The following is a 21,424-nucleotide window of genomic DNA, read 5'->3' as shown; positions in this document are numbered from 1 at the left end:
ACGTAACCCCGCTTCTCTGATAACATTGGCTCAGTATCTCACTATGGGAAACGCCTCTGGGCGTGGCAGATCTGGAAGCACCAATTACACCACGTCTGTCAGACCAATCACGACAGTGATGTGGGAGTCCCTCCTCCCTATATACACCGCTGTCATTGGTCCCTACTTCATTCTTAGCATATCTCTTCTCCGTGCACTGCAAGGAGGGAAGTGTGGTGAGATACTTCACTCATGTTATCAGAGGATCGGGGTTACGTAAGTAACCTAAAGTTCTCTTTCAAACATTGGCTCAGTATCTCACTGTGGGATATGGACAACTCCCGTATTGCAGATATGCTGTCCGAAGCAGGCATGTCAACCAACTCAGTGATGTAGGCTATAACTAAACATAACACCCGTAACTATTCACAAATAGAACAGGAATGTGTACAAATCAAAACACCTCAAGAGTGTTATACACTTAGGACAGAATGAGCCAGCGATGGCTCAGTGACATCCAGCCTATAAAATCGGACAAATGTGTGAGGCGATGCCCAACTCGCTGCTGCACAAATGTCCTGAACTGAAATGCCCGTAAACAGTGCCCATGAGGTGGCCAAACCTCTGGTAGAATGAGCCTTCAGCCCCTCCGGAGGACAAGGACCCTTGCTATTATATCTTGTTATAATAGCTTCCACTGCCCAGTGGGACAGGCGCTGACGTGAAATAGGTTTATCCTTATGAGAATCAGCCCAAGAAACAAATAACTGATTACTGTTCCTTGCTTTCGTTCTGTCCACATAGTGACGCAACGCACGGACAGGGCACAGGCAATGAAGCCTCTCCTCCTCCGACGAGGAAAAGGCTGTGGATGGAAAGCCAATATATCCGCCTGTTCACAAGCGAGAGCTGACTCGCTCACCTTAGGCACGAACGCTGGATTAGTTTTCAGAGTTACCCTTGAGTAATCCATAGCGAACTGCATACAGGAGTTATGAACCGATAAAGCGTGAAGTTCACTAATCTGCTTCGCGGTCGAAAGAGCCAATAATAAAGCAGCCTTTAGCGAAAGGAGCTTTAATTCAACACTACCTATAGGCTCAAAAGGGGGCTGAGATAGTGCATTAAGGACCACAGACAGATCCCACGGCGGAACAGGTCCCACCTTGTGCAAACGCCGCGCGCCCTCATAAACCTGCACACAAGCGGGTGTTGACCTAAAGTATTTCTGTCAATCCCCACATGACATGCAGAAATTGCAGCAAGATAAACCTTAACGGTTGAAAATGCTCTGTTCTTATCCAAAAGTTCCTGCAGAAAACATAATATGTCCTCGACAGAACAGAGAAAAGGGACGATGTGTCTGCTAGCGCACCATTGTTCAAACACTCTCCACTTCTTATCATATACAGAGCGCGTTACAGCTGCACATTCTGAATAGTCTCAATCACCCTCTCAGGCAAACCCGTAACCCTTCAGTTTAACCTCTCACGGGCCAGGCCCAGAGTGCCACTTTGTTCGGGGCTGCGCTTTCCGCGCGCTTGAGAGAGGCGGTCTCTGCGCAACGGGAGCGGCCAGGGCTGGCCGCACAGAAGTTGAATTATCTTCGTCAGCCACAACTTCCCTGGCCAATTCAGGGCGATTAGTATTACTGAGTGACCGCATTTCCTTCCTCTTTGTAATGTTGGTATGATCAGACTCAGAGGAGGAAACGCGTAAAGTAGTGCGTTCGGCCACGCGTGTGCCAGAGCATCCACACCCATATGTGCACCTTCTCTCGCTAGAGAAGACTAGAGGGCAATGAGTGTTTCATGTGAGGCGAAGAGATCTGCCGAACCTCTCCCACAACTGGTTCCCTACCTGAGGGTGGAGAGTCCATTCTCCATACAGCGGATTTCCTCTGGACAGGACATCCGCTCCCACATTCATTATTCCCGGAACATGTGTTGCCCGTAGTGAATGAAAATGCTTCACGCCCCACACGATGTGCCAGACTGTGAAGCTGAGGAGAGGGTGTGCCTCCCTGGCCATTTATGTACGCCACCGCCGCTGTGTTGTCTGATCTGATCAAAACATGGTGGTTCTTTAGAAACTGCACAAAATGTTTCAATGCTAGAAACACCGTTAACAGTTCCAAGAAGTTTATGTGTGCGTTCTGTAGCGAGACGGGCCATTTCCCTTTCGCTATTCTGCCCTCGCACACAGCAACCCAACCTGTTAGCGACGCATCCGTTGTGACCACCTTTCTCAGAGAAACGGAGTGTCCCTGACTCCAGGAAAGCACGATCCCTCCAGTGACGGAGCGCGCGCATGCAGTGATGTTACTATCACCTTGCGGTTTAGGTGGCGTTTTGGACACAACCGCTGTCCAGTGCTGGAAATCCCTCATTCGCAACAGTCCCAGCGGAATGATTGAAACTGTCGAGGCCTTCAGACCCAGAAGACGTAAACACAGTCTGAATTGAACCCGGTTTCCTTTCTGAAAAAGGGACAAACCGCCGCTCATTGAGCTGATGCGCTCCTCCGACAGAAAGCCTGATACAGGTCTGAGTTCAGTCTGAGACGCAGGTAGATGATCTCTCGTGTGTGGGCACTAAGCTGCTTTCCGTCTGGTTTATCCTGAAGCCTCTCCAGATGAGACACGAGCATTTCTCTCTCTCTGCCTGCTGCCGCGACGGAGAGCAGCAGATCGTCTGAACCATCATTCTCAGCGGTGTGAGCGCTGCTTCCACACATTTTGTAAAAATTCTCGGTGCAGAAACGTGCCATTTCACGCACGTCGACGTATTTTCGTAGTCGAAGTCATCGACGCGTCGTTGCAGCCCTAATATAAACACAGCCCATGTCAGACACTTCTCCAGGAGACGAGCCGCTGGCAGAAGCTCCGCCCATGAGGAGAATCACGCCTGATGAGCAGTGAATGTCACGCGCGATTGAAGCGAGTAAACTCAACATGTTTAGGCGTCCACCTTCACGCGATAAGCACAAATTATTTGCGCGAATCGCGTCCGGTGTGAACGCCACATTACTCCTCCATTTTATCAACATCCAGCCTGGAAAATCCTTTTACAGGAACCCTGTGTGAAAAGAGTTTATCCCAGAAACACATCTGAAGCGCACGCTGAGACTGGAATGAGCTGAGACGCGAATGAGCTGGAATGAGCTGGAATGAGCTGGAATGAGCTGTCAGTCACGCTCAGAGGCGTTTCCCATAGTGAGATACTGAGCCAGTAGGTGCGTTTACATGGAGCACTGTAATCAGTTTAAAAGTCCAATCCGAATGAAAATGCTCCATATAAACACCTCAATCGGAATAAAAATGGCCAAACCGAATGAAATTGTAATGGGTTTGAGAGGGGTTTGAAATAAACCTTTTCATGAACCGATCAAACGAAAAATTCCACCATGTAAACGACCTGATCCGAGAACTGTGAGTGCACGTCTTTCTGTGATGTGATATAATGCGCTCGCGCCTCCTCAACTGAAGAGCGCGCACCAGGCTAATGTTGACAAGAGAGGAAAGGTCAGTTTTCTGAGGTATTAAACGTTTTATTTCGTAACATGTTATGAACATGATGTTGGAATAATGACACAGACATAGCCTGGCTACAGATCTCATCTTGACAGCGTTTGTCCGAGGCTTCAACTGCGCCTGACAGAATAATTTATCTTTCTGAGGTGATTCTTTCACTTTACAACAAATAATGAATAGCTTTTATAAAACTGTACAAGTCCTGGTGGCCGTTGAGAGTTGCCATGGCAACGGGGAACATTCAAGCTGCTCTCTGTTAGATTTCTGTTTCTCGTTAGTTAAGTTAGCTATAAAAAAAAAAAATTCAACAACTGCTTCAAATTGGTTAAGTAACATTACCCACAGTCTACTTTAATTACTTTTGTTAATATTTATACCTTTGTGATTATGGTATCTTTCCTTAATCATCTGAAATATATATCTTTAGTACTACTAGTAATGATGCTGAGCACGTCTTGAATGCTATTTCATTCACATTTCACCGTACATCCTATGTTTTTATTAATAATTTGGGTGCATTTTATTGTTAATTTTGTGTTTTTCAAAATAAATGAATTGAATTAATTTTGATTCCGCATTCATCATTCACAGCTGTTGATATAGCCATTGTATGGACATAAATTAGGTTAAACTACTGCATGTCCGCCCACAGAAAAATAAATAAATATAAAAATTACCAACACAGAACTATTGATCCACGATACTAACATTACGAATCTGAGGGGGCAGACAAACTGTGTGCGCATGTCACAAAAGGATCCCGACTGAAAGTCAGCACATGTAAACACCAGATCGGTTTAGATAACGTCTCATGTAAACAGCCCGCAGAATCTTTCAATCGGAATGATTTTAATCGGAATGACAAAAAAGTGTGCATGTAAACGTGGCTAATGTTATCAGAGAAGCCTGACTTTATGTGTGTCAACAGAGCATCATTTTACATAGAACTTCTTTATTCATTAATAATGGGCTATAGGTGTGTGTGTGTGTGTGTGTGTGTGTGTGTTTATGCTAATATCACTACTGTAGAAGAACATACAATGACTTTCAGGAATCAAAAGCAAACACAGAGAGTGTGTAGTAATACAAGAGGATATTGAATAGACCACAAACACACACACACACAAACACACACACACACACACACACACACACACACACACACACACACACACACTCTATCTCTCTCACACACACACACACACACACACACACACACACACACACACACACACACACACACACACATACCGTCGGAGTGTGTGTGTCCTCGCGACAGCAGTAGTTTGGGCAGCAGAAGCGCGACGCACAGACACACACACGACACTATGGTGATCTTCTGGAAGGTCGAGACAGACATGATGAGATACTCCAGCGGTTAACACACTCTTCTGTTATTAACACACTCCTCTGTGATTGACACACTCTTCTGTTATTAACACACTCCTCTGTGATTGACACACTCTTCTGTTATTAACACACTCCTCTGTGTTTACTCCGTGTTTACTCCTGCCAGACTCTAGCGCTGCACCTGCCTTCCCCATCTATATAAACACAGCATCCTCACTTCCGGAGCGCTGCCATGGGAACCCCATCAGCTGTGGGCGGGGCTACGCGCTGCGGGTCACGTGACGGCTGTTACGCTGATCAACATTCACTATTATTTCTCACTGTTTTTCATTAAATCATCATATCTGGGACATGTTTCAGTGTTTTTAATCAATCGTTGAAATTGTTAAAAAATAACTGAATACGCAAATGTCTCCTTTGAGGCATGTACGTCATCATACCTGCAGGATAATCCAGTCAAAGAACAAACACACGTCTACAGCCTTTAATACGGCGATTATTTACATGTTTAACATTAGATGTGCTCAATGAAGACACTCCTGAAGAAGAAATATAACTCAAGCGCGTAATAAAACGCTTAAATATATCAGGGAAGCAGTTTAGCCTCCGGCCTGCGGGCGGCGCGCTCCCGCTGTAATCCCGCGCTCAGCGACCGCCACGCATATCTCGCGAGATCACCGCCGCCACTTCCTCTTCGCGTTCTCTCCGCCATGGTAGGTGCTCATGAAGAGCTCTCCACTGCCACTAACACACGAATCCGTCTTAATCCTGTATTAAACAGAGCCGGAGCAGCGCTATAACATGTGTTTATGCTTTCATCATGTGCTGGAGTGTGATGATCAGCCGATATTGTGCAGATGTGTGAGATATAGAGATACTTCAGCGGCGGGGTTGAGCTGTAGCGGCGCGCGCTCGCGCTGATGGAGTATCTCTATATCCCACACATCAGCTACACTGGAGTAATGTGTGTGTATGTGGAGTAACTCATGTGTAACCTGTGGAGTAATTAATGTGTGATCTCTTCACAGCCGACCAAGAAGTCCAAGACTAGGAAGCTGCGCGGGCACGTCAGCCACGGGCACGGGCGCATCGGTCAGTGAGCGCGCGACCCTCGCGAGATTCGGTGACGTTTAGCGCTGTTTCTGTTACTAATGTGTGTGTGTGTGTGTAGGTAAACACAGAAAGCATCCTGGAGGTCGCGGTAACGCCGGTGGAATGCATCATCACCGGATCAACTTCGACAAATAGTGAGTGACCGCGCTTCAGTCCAGTCACGTGTCCTTTACCTGAGGAAACGTCATCAGTGTGTTCACTCACACTCCTCTTAAAGAGGGGCATAGTCATAATGTTGTGGCTAGAAGTGTGTTTCTGTGACTTTAAATGTGTTGGTCAGGTGTGTGAGCGCTGATGTTGATGTGTGTGTGTGTGTGTGTGTGTGTGCGTGTGCAGTCACCCGGGGTACTTCGGTAAGGTGGGCATGAGGCACTACCATCTGAAGAAGAACACCGTCTTCTGCCCCACCATTAACCTGGACAAGCTCTGGACGCTGGTCAGCGAGCAGACGAGGGTCAACTACGGCCAGAAGCCGGACGGCCCCGCGCCCATCATCGACGTCGTGCGCGCTGTGAGTCCCACACACACTCTCACACACACTCACACACAGACACACACACACACACTCAGACGAGGGTCAACTACAGCCAGAAGCCGGACGGCCCCGCGCCCATCATCGACGTCGTGCGCGCCGTGAGTCTCACACACACACACACACACACAGACGAGGGTCAACTACGGCCAGAAGCCGGACGGCCCCGCGCCCATTATCGACGTCGTGCGCGCCGTGAGTCTCACACACACACACACACACAGACAAGGGTCAACTACGGCCAGAAGCCGGACGGCCCCGCGCCCATCATCGACGTCGTGCGCGCCGTGAGTCTCACACACACACACACACACAGACGAGGGTCAACTACGGCCAGAAGCCGGACGGCCCCGCGCCCATCATCGACGTCGTGCGCGCCGTGAGTCTCACACACTCACACACACACACACTCTCACACACACACAGATGAGGGTCAACTACGGCCAGAAGCCCGACGGCCCCGCGCCCATCGACGTCGTGCGCGCCGTGAGTCTCACACACACACACACACGTGCCTCAGACCTTCATCATCTCCACACACAGGTGAAGGTGTTTCTGATGACCCCAGAGCTCTGACCTTAACCCACATCACAGACTGTGGTTGATCCGCAGGTTTAGTAGTTTGTGTAGAATATGGATCCAGCGATACATCATCTTGCTCTTGAATGTAATCAACGCGACACAAGACATTCCCAATGGAGGAGAGGTTTTCAGTTAAAGCATGAACGAGCATTGCAGCCTCTCATCCATTCAATAGCAGTAATCTTTGGGCTTTGTTGCTATTGATATAAAATAAAGTCTCGGATTTCAAATTACGTCCATTTTATTACGAAATTCATAAACCTTGTGTTTTGTCGCTGTGGCGTGAGATGGCTCTGGGCAGCTCTAGAGAAGCGGATCTTCTCTTCCGCATTAATACTTTACATCAGTTACAGCACGAAATGAACATCTGAAGGTGTGTTAAAGATACAGCACAACTCCCCGAAACCCGTATCACTCCATCAGTGTTTCAAACGCAGAGGCGCCAGTAAAAGCTGGTAAACAATGTCCTGTCACATTTACCTCAAAAAATATATAAATCCAGTGTCCATAAACTCATTAGTCAACTAGAAAAATTGACTCTAGAGAGGAGCATTTTGCTAAATATATGCACATATTCTTTATAATTTGTAATGTTCTTCAATATTGAATGCATGTTTGAATTAACCTGGCAAGTTATGGCAGCCACCATTTAAATGTTTATATTTCAAAAAATATGTATATGATTATGTAATTTGTAAAGTTAATATTATAACTTTATTATAAAAAACATGTAATTTAAGTGTTTGTATAAAACATTTTTACCTTTAATATTATAGTACAACTGACTCCCATAGTTTACAGCATTAGTTAAGAGATTTTTCCCAAATTTGTTTTAGATTTTAGATTTATCATGAGATTTGTTTTACATTCCAAAATGTGCCATGTATTGTACCTTTTATATACACTATATCCAAAATAATAGAGAACCAATCCTTTCCAAAGTTTTTGTGACAATTTATTTATTTCATTTAACTCCTTTTTTTTTTATTTTTTTTATGACAAACAAAATAGTTTTTCAGTTATCACAACTATTCTAACACTGGTTATTCAATAAACAGTAAGAATTACTGTTACTAAACTCTGTTCTAAAGAAATTTAATTCCAAATTGCTCCATATCGTGGCATTGTTGGTGATACAGCCCTATAGTTTAGGGTTAGTGTGTGTTTCTGCTCCTGCTCTTCTAATAGTGCTGACCACTTGTGCCAAATATCCACGTTCTTGGAAGATAATTAATTGTCTAATCAAATTATTGTACCTGATCTAATAACTCCACATTTGCTGTTATTAGCACACTTTATAGACTAAAAACAATGACTTGACATAAAGAGCAATGGCCTCATGGGGAGGCTAAACCCGTTCAGCTCTGCAAATGTGTGTTTAAAGCTCCAGCAGGCCAGCGGGTAAACCATCATGTAGAAGATTTAGCAGTAGGGGTGTAACGGTACAGGTATTCATACTGAAGCGTCGGTCCAGGGCTTTGGGTTGTGTGTGTGTGTGTGTGTGTGTGTGTACCGATCGGTTCTGAGCGATCTTTATCAGTTCACAGTCGGCCTGTTTAAAACAGAACACACTTCAGTAGGGATGGCTCGATACCACAATGTTGTCTTCGGTACGATACAACAATCTAATACTGAAGTACCGATATTAAATCCATACCACACAGGGTCTGAATTATGATGCGGGTATTGCGAGAGGGAGTAAAATTATGCGCAAGTTTTGGGTTTATGAAGCGGGAAATTACCGCAAATGTTTATTATTAAATTAATCAACAAAGATTATCACATCAATCAGTCATTTGGAAACTTTTTTTGTAAGTAATTTCAGCGTTACTGCGCGTCTCCATTCTCTCAAAATCAGCAGATTGCTTCTGGCTTCAAAAGACATCGCACCTGCTCAATAAAAGCATCTGCGCGCTCAGATTCAACACTTTCACTTCCGTTTCGGGACAGCTGACGGAAATCACTGCCCACGTCGTTTTAAACCTCGCCAATCTGAACATGCGAGCGATTTTATAGCATTTCGTAATACATATGGGATGAGAGCTAAGAGTTTTCTTTGCACTTCATCCAACAAACACACACACACAAGCCTAAAGAGCTCGCGCATTCCAAATTAAGTTGTTTTTCCTCAGTCAAATACACACACAATTATGTCAAAAATGCCAATCTTTAGTGAGTCGTCATAAACACAGTTGGGTATGTCTTTCGCGGATGTAAATAGTGCAATAGTGTGCGTGCAGATATTATGAGGTCTAAACGTCACTGGTTAAAACGAATGCTGGAGATTTCTTTATAGGTAAACGATACGATCTTATGTATGTGCGTTAATCAGTGTTAAAAGAAAAATGTCTAAATTAGATGGTTAGAATTATGCCCTCACCTGTCGATCTCTTAATGTCTCAAGTCAGGAATGAAGTGACGATGCTTGGCCAGGTTTGATGGTTCTTCAGCAGTTTAATAAGCAAAGTAATTCCACATTTCACGTCTACTCCTCTTTATTAATGAGTTTTGTGCGTGTTGAGTGAGATTCAACTGCTGTGTTCATCTTCTGTTGCCACATTTGCCGGTTTCACATCAGTTTGGGTAGCGCGCTTCGGAACAGCAGCATATACCGAAATTAGCAGAATCATGATATCATACGGTTTGAAATAAAATATATACAGTATTTTTCCAGTACCGGTATCCCTACACTTCAGTCCTAGCTTCCACTCGAACACATGAAGTATTCAGTCCATTTCATCACGAAATTAAAACGATAAATGGCGTTGTGACGCTCTTTAATGTGCCGACTGCTCAAGCGGCCGCGGCGCGCGATCATCTCTTCCAGAAGAATAAACATGAATGAACATCTGAAGGTATGTTGAGGATAACACTGATCATATGTGGTGTAATCGCTCAGTGTGTCAATGGCAGAAAGACGTCAAACAGCTGGAGAACAGTCATCATTTACCTCAGAGTCCTCCAGTCCACAGCTGTTAATCACTAGAGGAATCACCTCTCACTAAATAAATGACCTATATTAGCCGCTATATTAATTCTACTTAACCTGTTAGCATTAAATAATCAAGACTCTATTCTACTATGTTTAGATAAATCTGTCATGACAATGACAGTCACTAAGATTATATTTCAACAACGAATTGGAGAAAAAACATAACTCCTAAATCTAATTATAAAATGAATGCATTGTGAAGTTTACATGTTTGCACACAGTGTGTTATTTGAGTGTTGATTATATCTGAACATGAACATCAGCTGAATATAGACTCATAGTTTGGGCTCTGTTGTTAACCTTTAATATTACAGTAATGTGCAAGTAAGGGCTCCCTATATAGTTTACAGCAATATCCTTAAGAAACTTAGTTATAATTTAATTCATTTAAGAACAGACACAATTTTTTCAGTAAACCACTGTTTAATAAATAAAGGCATTTCTTAAACTGCTGTGCCGAACCGTGAGTTGTGTAGCGTTACACCCCTAACTAACAGAGTCACACTTTAACTTCTATAACGTATATTTCCCTTTATAATCAATTGTCTGAGTTAATACTAGAATCTATAACATGCCTCATATTTATGTTATATTAAGACCATGTTAATACGATACACCATTATAAAAGGCAATATACTGTAAATATTGTTAAATTGTTAATAAGTGTATTATAGTAGGGTACACTAAGGCTAAACACACCCTTAGAAATGTGCTTTTAATTATGTCCAAGTTAATACGCATTAACAAATCTCTTTAACAAAGTACTATGGTTATTTTGATAAATAGATAATTCATTATTGTTCAATAAATATTAAAATATGTTAATATAAAAATATATTAAATTTTTTTTTAAAGTAAAGATTCTGAAAGCATTGAATGAGATCACATAATAATTGAATAAAGCTTTACAGTACTAACAAATACAAATATTTGTATTATATGATGATGATCATATTTTTCATTATAAATATGGTGGTTATCTCTAAGGTGGACACTAATATATGATGATTCTCGTCTGAATAAACTGAAAATCATTAACAAGACCTTTGTCTCTAAATATATTCAATAACTTTAGTGATTCTCATCTACAATATTTTACATAGCAATAAATATGAGCATCATCAAATCAGCGCAGAATCAGCTTTGAGGCATAATTACATCATTACATGCATTAAGTTAGCACTACAGCCTAATTGTATTTACAGTTTGTTTGTAAAAGGTTTGTTATTCATTCTCTATATTACGATGATACTCAACCTACCCCAATTTCCTAGGCCTGTGCCTGATTCTGGGCAAATATAAGGTGTATATTATATTGATTTAGTATAAATATCTGCTAGTTCTGGTATATGATGCGTTTAGTTGTTGATTAACCTTCTAGCGTTTTGTTTTGCGTTTGCTCGTTCTCTCCAGCGTCATTATCTGATGGACTAATATTCAACATATTTTACTCAAAAACATTAAACAAATTAATAAACCCTATAATCTCCCTTGTCCGGCCTGTTCCTGCTTCACAGAACATCTGGCCCTTTAACAGCTGACGGCCCAAACTCACTAACACCTGATTCCTCGTGTGTGTGCTCACTAGAGACACATCCACTGCCTTTACCCCAACACTCAACAGGACTGGCATTTTACATTATTTATTACCATTCAAACCAATAATCCGCGAAACTGGCGTGTGTGCGCTGCTCTTCTGGTCAGACTGGGCCACTGCACAGGTCTGAGTGATGTTCAAGGTAGGGATGGCGAAAACGAAACATTTTCTTGACCGCCCACTGAGCCTCATTAGCCGGTTGAAACCGGTTAACTGATTAGTTTAAAATATGCTGCGCAATTTGAAATAACAGCCGCGAGCCGCGCCTGCAATTTCGCAACTGTCGCATCTCTCTGCCGCTCTGCCTCCCGCTCTCACACACACACACAAACACACACACTGTCCCGGCGCCGCTGCCTGCCTTCCACTCACTTTTTTAAAATCCCCTACAGTGCGAAACATGATTCCCGCAGACGCGGCGCCGAGGAGCTTGTTTGTAATCGGACGACAAATGGCTCATTACGGCCGTTTCACACCGCAAGCGTGAGCGGCACATATTTTTCAGCGTCCATGTTAATCAATGAGTGCATTTAACTTAAGATAGTCAGCAAAGATGATATATAAACATTAGTTTGGTTTATGATGTAGGCTACACAGACAGGTCTAGCTCTAGCCAAATCAAGTCGGCGGAGTTTGCGGTCTTGTAAACGTATTGAAGTTAAGGATGAATGAAACCACATGATCGGAGCTGTTTTCTTGGGCGTGTTTATCGTTTATCATTTACATGCGAATGTTGTAGTAGGCTAGCCTACGCCTCCCCATGTTAACAAAGTTTCAAGACTATCAAGTTTATAAATTACCAACTTCTAAAAACAAATATAGGCTAATTGTCTTTATAAAGCAATACTCGCATATGATATAAGTGAGCATTATATGTAGCGTTGGAGCCGCTGCTGTGACTGTACAAACGCTTCCAGTGTGAATCCTCTCGCACGTCTGCAGTCACGGTGAAGTTACGCTCACGCTTCAGTGTGAAACCGGGGTTAGTTTCGAAATGGTTTGGGTACAAGGTGATCGCGTTGAAAATAAAGGCATTTGTCTAGCGTTAGAAGCTCATTTGAAACATTGCCGCGGCTCATTTAAGAAAATGACTGCTCCGAAGAGACGCCGCTTTAGTTCAAGGGTTTAGCAAACCCAAACGCTGTGACCTCGCGCCAAATGTTTTTATTGGTTTATTAAGTACAAACAGACGAGTTATGAAAAATTGACTGCGAGTTATTTGTTCACTTCACACAAAAAGATGTTGGAATGAGATGGCTAACTGTAGTAGCGTTTAGTCCACTGTCTATAATAGCCTAATTTAGAGATCACTTTTTTTTTTAACCGACAACTTTGATCGGTTAACGTTGATCCGGTCAACCATCGGTCAAACAGTCATCGGTTAACATCCCTAGTTCAAGGGTTTGGCTTTAAACGTTGAGAGCCTGATTAATTTACATTATATTTGAAAACTGATATATTGGCCGATAAATCGAAATACTAAAGTTATCGTATCGGCCAACATGTTCATATATTCATATCAGTGCATCCCTAGTTACAGTAGTCATGTGACTCCAGCGGTTCAGCCTTAATGAAGAGATGACAATACTGTAGAGAACACACACACACACACACACACACCATCCATCAGTTTCTTCATGATGTCTTCACTTCACACATGGAGGGTCAGAGCTCTGGGGTCAGCAGAAACACCTTCACCTGTGTGTGTGTGTGTGTGTGTGTGTGTGTGTGTGTGTCCTCGTCTGGTCAGAACCGCTCTGTTACGATAGAGTTTAAATATGAATCCTGCCTGTGCCTCTGCGAATCAATGGAGACTTGCGGTTTGATTACACACACACACACACACACCCTCAATATGAAGACATGAATGCATCTCCAGTCACTTCATGAGCGTTTTACCGTTTCATTCGACAAAATCTATTGTCATATCAAACACACACTCTTCCTCCTCATGTGATGTCTGGTGTGTTGGTCATGTGATATCTGGCTCTTCATCATGTGATCTGTGTGTTTCAGGGCTACTTCAAGGTGCTGGGCAAAGGCAAGCTGCCGAAGCAGCCGGTGATCGTGAAGGCTAAGTTCTTCAGCCGGCGGGCAGAGGAGAAGATCAAGGGTGTGGGCGGAGCCTGTGTGCTGACCGCATGATGACCGTTTCATAATAAACCTGAACAAAACCAAACCGCCTGAGTCTCTCTGTGTGTGTGTGTGTGTGTGTGGTTTCACACGGGCCGCCTCATTGACCCACATCATCATCAGTATCTGGTTGCTGTTTATCGTTTACAGTCATTATAGTAACACCTGATTATAATCTCGTGGCCATGGCATCTCAACCATCCTTAAAGCTCTGAGTAAAAACCACCTCTCATCTATTAGTTTGACCTTCACTCATTCAGGTGTGTGTGTGTGTGAGAGAGAAGTGCTTCAGTGATGTGTGTATGACACAGGCTGCACTGTCATGTAAACATTGCATGGAAACTCTAAAATACATTTTATAATTAAGCAAAGTGTCCTGAACATTAATCTAACTGCAAATGTAAAATATAAAATTTTAAACATTATTAACAACTGAGAACACTAAAAAACAAAAATATTTGTCACATGTCCCTGGTATCTAAATCTAAACTTTATCATGAAATATAATCATTAAAATCGTTCAGAAATCTTACTTTTTTTGCAGTGACTCTATATACCATATATGCTTAAATATATTTTTAATAAAAAATCCATAATATGTTATATAAAATACAGATGTTAGTCGTGTCCCCAGGTTTTCACTCAGTCCTGTTATCCGCTCTACAAACTTGATCATGCCACTAGAAGAGCTTTTCAACAGGATGTTACATCATCGGGATCTTATGTAGACCATGGGAAGACCAAAAGTACATCCTCTCATTTTTATTTCTGGATATTTGATGAAATTGTAACTTTGACTAAGAAGGTCATATCTCAACGCACTGTCAATTTTTTATTAGAGGTTATTTGTTTATTTAAAAAAATATTAACTTTAGGTAAGTCACTACAATTGTCTCCGTGTCCTCATGCTATTAGCTGCTTAGCCAAGTGGCACTTTGGCATGTGTGTGCTCATGTTTTGGTTAAACTAAACCCCAGCTCAGAGCTTAACTCCACCCACTGGCAATTTTCAAAAAATGCTGGAAAAGTGGGCAGAGCCCGGCGGACACAGAGGGGACAAACCGAGGGCGGGGCTGAGCGGAGGGCGTGCACCTGAGACCCGCAGGGACGGGTTGATTGACAGCTGTCAGACTCGCGAGTCGCAAAGATGGAGAATGACTGGAGTGACGCCAGCTTTGCAACAGAGCGGTCATTTCTCCTACCTTCACCTGAAGTGGAGGAGGGTGGATTGTCTGTAACAGACACAAACCCAGAGCCTTATCAATGCGAGCCGCTGCTCAAACTGCGTTAACTCCCGATGCCGACGATGCTAGTGAAGCAGCCGCGCAAGAGAACCGACCTAATCTATCTGCGTCCTGCGTCTATCTTGCGTGTAAGGGTTTGAAAGCGCGTCTCATGTATGAAAATGATCTGTACACATGACGGGCGGCAATAATATCGCAAGAAAAGCCTGATGTGTACTGACAACTGCATTAGTTAACCGTATTTTCTTCATTACAATGTTAAAAGCAAGTGTCAAGTCAGTTTAATTCATAATGTTTACTTCATGTAATATGACAGTTCATACTGGAGTGAAGCTGTTCTCATCATGTGATTGGGGGAAACATTTCTGAGGGCGTGGTGAGCTCGTGCCAGGGGCGCGGATAGAGAGCCGTTGGAGGTACCATCCTACGTCACGATGACCCACAACGTCCAATAGGAAAATTCAACTGCAGTAGCCACCGTTCAACCTTAAGAGGGCAGCACTTTGGCGGTTTTACACCATATATTATAGAATTAAAACACTTTATACTCAAATGTCAAAACATTTACTCGAATCAATGAACAGCATTAATAAAGCCCTAGTATTACAGATCATTAACTAAAAAAAGTTGGTTTAGGGTTTAGTTACCCTTTAAAAACTCAATCCTGTTACTTTCAGTTCTGTTACTCATGTGAAAAATAACAGGACTGAGTAAAAATAACAGGAGTGAGTAGAGTCCTCTGTTCTGTTGATTTAAAATTGTGAATATTAGTTGATATAATATTCACCTGATTTATGAGTTTTACAGTTGAAATTAGGAAAAAATTAGACATTTAGCACACACGGCTATGTACACTCTCTCACACACACACACACACACACACACTTACACTTATAGCTGTCCATCGTTTCCGATGATGACGCTTGCTTCGGGGTTGGGGAGGGGATCAACGGCATTGCCGCTGGTGCCACTTCTCGTGGGCGTTGAGGCCGATCCTTGACCCGCACACTCGTCCACAGGTGGAGCAAGGGAAACCAAAGGATAGAGGAGCTCCAGTTTCCCTCTGGTGTCTTTGTCTGCGTCTCGCGGCTCTCCGCTGTTGGTTTTTTTCGTGGATTTGTGAAACTACTCGGGCACAGGTAACCTGCCAGGCTGATCTGTCCTGTGCCAGAGCTTCAAGATGCATGGGATTGATGTTGGAATGCTTTAAAAGTCCCTTAGTGTAGTCCTTATAGCGCTTCTTTTGTCCACCAGCCGCTCGTTTGGCGCCTTGTACTTGACCGTAGAGGATCTGGCGAGGCAAGCGGTGGTCCGGCATACGGATGGTATGCCCTATCCATCGTAGGTGTTTCTTAGCCACTGCGGCTTCCATGCAGATAGAATTGGTGCTCTGTAGGATTTCCGCATGTTGGACTCGGTCCATCCAGGAGAGGCCGAGGATCTTCTGAAGGCAGCGGATGTGGAAGGATTGCAAGAGGGTGATGTGTCGGCTGTATGGAGTCCATGTTTCCGCCCCATAAAGCAGGGTGGAGACACACACAGCATTATAAACAGCAACCTTGGTGCTGACCCTCAGATTTCGATTTTCAAAAACCCTACTACGAAGGCAACGAATGATGAGGAGGCTTTTTTGATACGGGTGTGGATTTCCATATCAAGGGAGCAGCAAGAGGACAGAGTTGAACCGAGGTAAGTGAACTGATCTACATTTTTAAGTGGAATGCCGTTTATATGGAAGCTGGGGGGTGAAGAGGTTAGAGAGAAGATTTGGGAAATAACTTCAGTTTTTTTTATGTTAACCTGAAGACCAAAGAATTGGTAGAGACAGGTTATTGTGTTGAGGGCGTGCTGCATGGATTCTGGACTATGTGCTAGAATAGCGCAGTCATCAGCATATTGTAGTTCACCTATGCAGCAGGATTTGGTCTTTGTGTAGGCCTGCAACCTCCAGATGTTAAAGAGGCTTCCATCAAGGCGGTATTCAAGGAGAACACCGTCCTTGTGTCCTAACGCACAATGAAAAAGGTGCGTGACGGCAGAGAGAAGGAGGTTAAATCACACACACACACACACACACACACACACACACACACACACACACACACACACACACACACACACACACACACACACACACTCACACACACTCACACACACACACACACACACACACTCTCACACACACACACACACACACACACACACACACACACACACACACACACACACACACACACACACACACACACACACACACACACACACACACACACACACACACACTCACACACACACACACACACACACACACACTCTCACACACACACACACACACACACACACACACACACACACACACGTATGGACACTCATTCCTGTTACACATTCTTCATTCCTGCTACCAAGTGTTCATTCCTGTTACAAAAATTTACTTTTTTTCTATTAAAAAAAATTGTTAAACAGCTGTTTTCATCAGTTTTGTTTTGGTCCATCATTTATACAATTGTTTAATAAAACTAATTATTTGAAAAAATAATAAACTTGTGGCTTCAGTCTTCTTTAAAATGATAAAAATTATTTGTTTTTTTATTAAAATACACCTTCATATAGAGTGTTTTTTTAATCACAAATATTAATTATTACATAAATTTCTTTAAAATATTTACTATCTTGAATGGAAAACAAAGGAATTAATTGACACGCTTTTAAACACGCTTTTTAAATGGCACATGAGTTTTGGTAACAGGACTGAGAAAACATACATCCATCTTCTGCTTAGAAACCTTGTAAAGAACTAAATAAAGTTTCCTGAGATTGACCAATACACATTTTGAAAAGTTAAATATGTGGAGTATTAGATTCAGTGTTGAAAAAAAATAAATATAGTTTAATTTTTAAGAGTTACAACAAGCAAATGTCACCCATTCGGTGGAATGGCTCGCTAAAGTTAGACAAATAGCTAACACACAACAATGTTACATCCATGAACATAACTTTAAAGGGTTAGTTCATCCAAAAATGTAAATTATGTCATTAATTCCTCACCCTCATGTGGTTGGACACCCGTCAGACCTCCGTTCATCTTCAGACACAAATGAAGATATTTTAGTGTAAAGCTGATGCTGAGAAATCATGATGCACTCACAAGACCCATAAAAGGCACTAAAAACGTCGTTACAAAGTCCATCTCACCACAGTGACTCTACAATAATTTTATGATGCGACGACAATAGTTTTTGTGCGAAAAAAATAATCAAAATAACGCCTTTATCCAGCTTGTTCTTGTCTTCCGTGTGTGTCTCCACGACGCATGCGCGAGAATATGAGCAGATCCGGCGTTCGGGAATCCATGAAATGCTCACTTTAGCCCCATTTTGAGCTCTACAGCGAGACCTAAAGCACGATCAGTGTAGAATTCAACAGCTGAGATACGCGCGTCTTCCTCTGCTCGTAAACAAATCTCTTCTGGGTCATGTGTCCGAACGCCGGATCTGCTCATATTCTCACACATGCGTTTAATGCCCTTTAACTTTACCTTTGGTTGTTGCCTCTCGTTGCTCATTCAGTGGTCTTCTGAGGGCAAGCACATCCGTGACAATGGCTTCTGCCTCCGTCCGACCACAGGCCATCCTCTTGGCAATGTCCGAGTCCGGATAAACAGTCGGGGCTAGCTTTGTGCCACAATCTCCTGCACGATATGATGTAGCGTGTTGGACAGTGTGATACACACTCGCCACCTCTGCAGCAGTCACTTTGTCAGCTAGAAAGTCGTTTTTAGGTCTGAGGAAAGCGTCCGTAGATTTGGATGTCTCTTTCTGTTGGACATGTTTCCTGTGAGTCTCCGTGAGTCTGTGTCGTTTGACATCGTATTCCCCTCCATGTCCGATTGAGAAGGACGTTTTGCAAAGGTCACAAAAAGCCCTCTCGGAATCCCCCTCAACACCTTTCAGCCACAAATAGTCATTTTCCCAGCCTCTATTGTACCCGCACCTTCTCTTTTTAATTGACGATGGCGGTGCCTCAGACTCAGTCTCTTTCTCCATTTTTCGAATTGGAAAGGGAGGATATAGAGCGACCAACTTTTTTTTTGAGCAAGCATTGATTATGCGTGACAAGGTCTCAATTTGGGCTTCAAACGCTGTGCACGCACGCGCTACGCGGGACGGGTGGTCACCAGTGTTGCCACAGTTACTTTGAAAAAGTAACTTAGTTACTTTACAGATTACTTGATTTTAAAAGTAACTAAGTTACTTTACAGATTACTTGATTTTAAAATTAACTAAGTTAGATTACAAGTTACTTTATTAGTTACATTCATCAGTTGCCGACAACACCTCTGCAGCCTCAACATAAAAATGACAACCATTTTTGCCAACACTTTATTGGAAAGTGCATTTTTAACAGTAACGTCAACAATGTATCTCCTAAAATTGTATCTCCAAAAAAAAACTTTTGACTAATTTTATAAAATCGAAACATGTTAATGAAAAGGTACAAATTACTTTGTGTTCTTATTAAATACATTTATGAAAAACAATCTATATTTAATTTTTAATTTATATTTATATATGAATGTAAATAATTATATAGGCCTACACAAATAATATAAAATTACAAGATTTATATTTTATTGTAAACGTAATGTGCAGCTCTGTAAAGGGACAACAAATATAGGATCGATACGTGAGAACAATATATTTTTTAATAATCTTTAAGTGCACAAAACTATGAAAATAAAAGTTTACTTTTTACTCCGATACATTTCCCCCACAAGTATTTATTACACTTGCTTCCCAAACCAATGAAAATGTGGTTTTCTTTTGAATGAAAAGAACGCGCGAGGCGCCGCGACTCCCGCAAGCTCTTTCCCAGAATGCGTTCACATAGCAGTCCGTTGGCCATTGCGCAGTGGAAGATGTCCGCAGAAACAGGTGAAGGGGCAGCAAAGATCCCGAGATTCCCGACAGAGATCACCCATGGCCATATCTCAAGGATATGTTCGAATTCACTTAAGTCAAGGGAGATTGTTATCGGCTGAAATGTCTTCTTTGCCTGCCACGGGTGAATGAAATTTCAGCATTCAAAACTTCACCCTCAAATCTGAGAAAACATATTGAGGTGAGTTGACGTTAATGTTACTATTGTTAGCCAAGTGATTTCATATTGAAACGTCAAACGTGGCTTGTAAACAGCTAGCTAACGTATATTGATAGCTAACGGTGGTGATAACACACTAATATGCATTCATGCTTAACTAATGCACAGATAATCATGAGTTAATGTATGACCATGGGCGTCGGGACAAGACCCACACACTTTTTACGATCAATGATATTGGACCCACTCACTTTTATCGATTCGGAGTGCACAGGTCTGTTTACCTACACATAACCGATAAACAATTATTAAACACATATTAGACGCTTTATTTCCACTTTTCTAATATTTTCTTCATTTTTATTGAAAATAAATGCCTTTCTAATCTGATATGTGATGGGAAAAGGGAGTAGAGTGAGTTCGGCAAAAGGCGGTCTCGAACCTATTGCTTGTTAAACCCCTATACTGCGTTAAGGTGCTTCATTATCTCTCTGCAAATCTAACAAATTCTTAATTGCAGTATCTAATCTTATCATTTGTTCAATTAAAGCATTGCATATCACTCCCAAAACAATTGATCTGCTTAATTATTGATATTTACAGTCAATTGGAATATTTACTTTTTACTTTCTGTACTTGAGTATGTTTCGGATACTTTTGTACTTTTACTCAAGTGATTTTTGAATGGAGGACTTTCTACTTTTATCATTTTAGTCATAGTCATTTTTTATTTAGGTATATATACTTTTACTCGAGTATAACTTTTGAGCCAATGTGAGTGTGCACACCGTCGCGCAAAACGCCAGGTGTAAAAGCGTCATTTAAAAAAAAAAAGCCTCTGGTTCATTTTTTTATTTTAACGCGGCGCGTTAAAAACTGGCCGACCAATGAGATCTGCGCTTTTGTTCACCTGGAGCTGCTGAAGTTACAGTAAAACACCACTGGGTGGCGCTCAAGCACAAAACAGTTCTGCCGAGCACACGCTGATACGACGAAGAAGTAGTTAGTAGACAAAGAAGAAGATGAGCTGCTAATGCTGTTTGCCAGTTAGCAAAAAGTGTGTGAATGGTTTTGGCCATAGACATGATATGTCTGTGGTTTTGGCAAGCAGGTAAAAACTGTCTCTCTTCTTCTTCTGTGTGACGAGCGAGTGTCAGAAGCGTAAAGTGCACCTTGTGTAGCACCATCATCTACTGAATGTGTTCACTCGCCGCATCGCCAGTGGAAATCGCTTGGGTGTTAATTTTGGCAGCCATTTTTGATTTAGTCTTAGT

The 21,424-nt window shown here is 42.4% G+C and overlaps 2 protein-coding genes across 2 annotated transcripts in view; one reads left to right on the top strand and one right to left on the bottom strand.

Annotated features, from left to right (window-relative positions):
* Positions 1–5,110, bottom strand: part of ric3b (RIC3 acetylcholine receptor chaperone b) — a 14,717-nt gene extending 9,607 nt beyond the window's left edge. Inside the window, exon 1 of the mRNA XM_079809238.1 lies at positions 4,763–5,110. Within this exon, the coding sequence (XP_079665364.1) occupies positions 4,763–4,871 (109 nt within the window). The 5' untranslated portion in view covers positions 4,872–5,110. The remainder of the gene's footprint in view (positions 1–4,762) is intronic.
* Positions 5,111–5,553: 443 nt separating this feature from the next.
* Positions 5,554–13,856, top strand: rpl27a (ribosomal protein L27a). The gene is made up of 5 exons (XM_079810386.1): positions 5,554–5,574; positions 5,890–5,953; positions 6,033–6,108; positions 6,311–6,485; positions 13,694–13,856. The coding sequence occupies exons 1-5, from the start codon at positions 5,572–5,574 to the stop codon at positions 13,820–13,822; spliced, it is 447 nt and encodes a 148-aa protein (XP_079666512.1). The 5' UTR covers positions 5,554–5,571; the 3' UTR covers positions 13,823–13,856.
* Positions 13,857–21,424: the final 7,568 nt, after the last annotated feature.

Source organism: Gobio gobio (assembly GCF_949357685.1).
Source record: "Gobio gobio genome assembly, chromosome: 25".
In the NCBI taxonomy this organism is placed as follows: domain Eukaryota; kingdom Metazoa; phylum Chordata; class Actinopteri; order Cypriniformes; family Gobionidae; genus Gobio; species Gobio gobio.
The sequence above is the reverse complement of the archived record's forward strand: the minus strand, read 5'-3'. Positions and strand labels throughout refer to the sequence as shown.

What these genes read in the sequence shown, in the direction of transcription:
- rpl27a (XM_079810386.1), top strand. An exon ending in CCACGGGCACGGGCGCATCG is followed by an intron (nt 5,954 to 6,032) that starts GTCAGTGAGCGC and finishes GTGTGTGTGTAG; the next exon opens with GTAAACACAGAAAGCATCCT. An exon ending in CGGATCAACTTCGACAAATA is followed by an intron (nt 6,109 to 6,310) that starts GTGAGTGACCGC and finishes GTGCGTGTGCAG; the next exon opens with TCACCCGGGGTACTTCGGTA.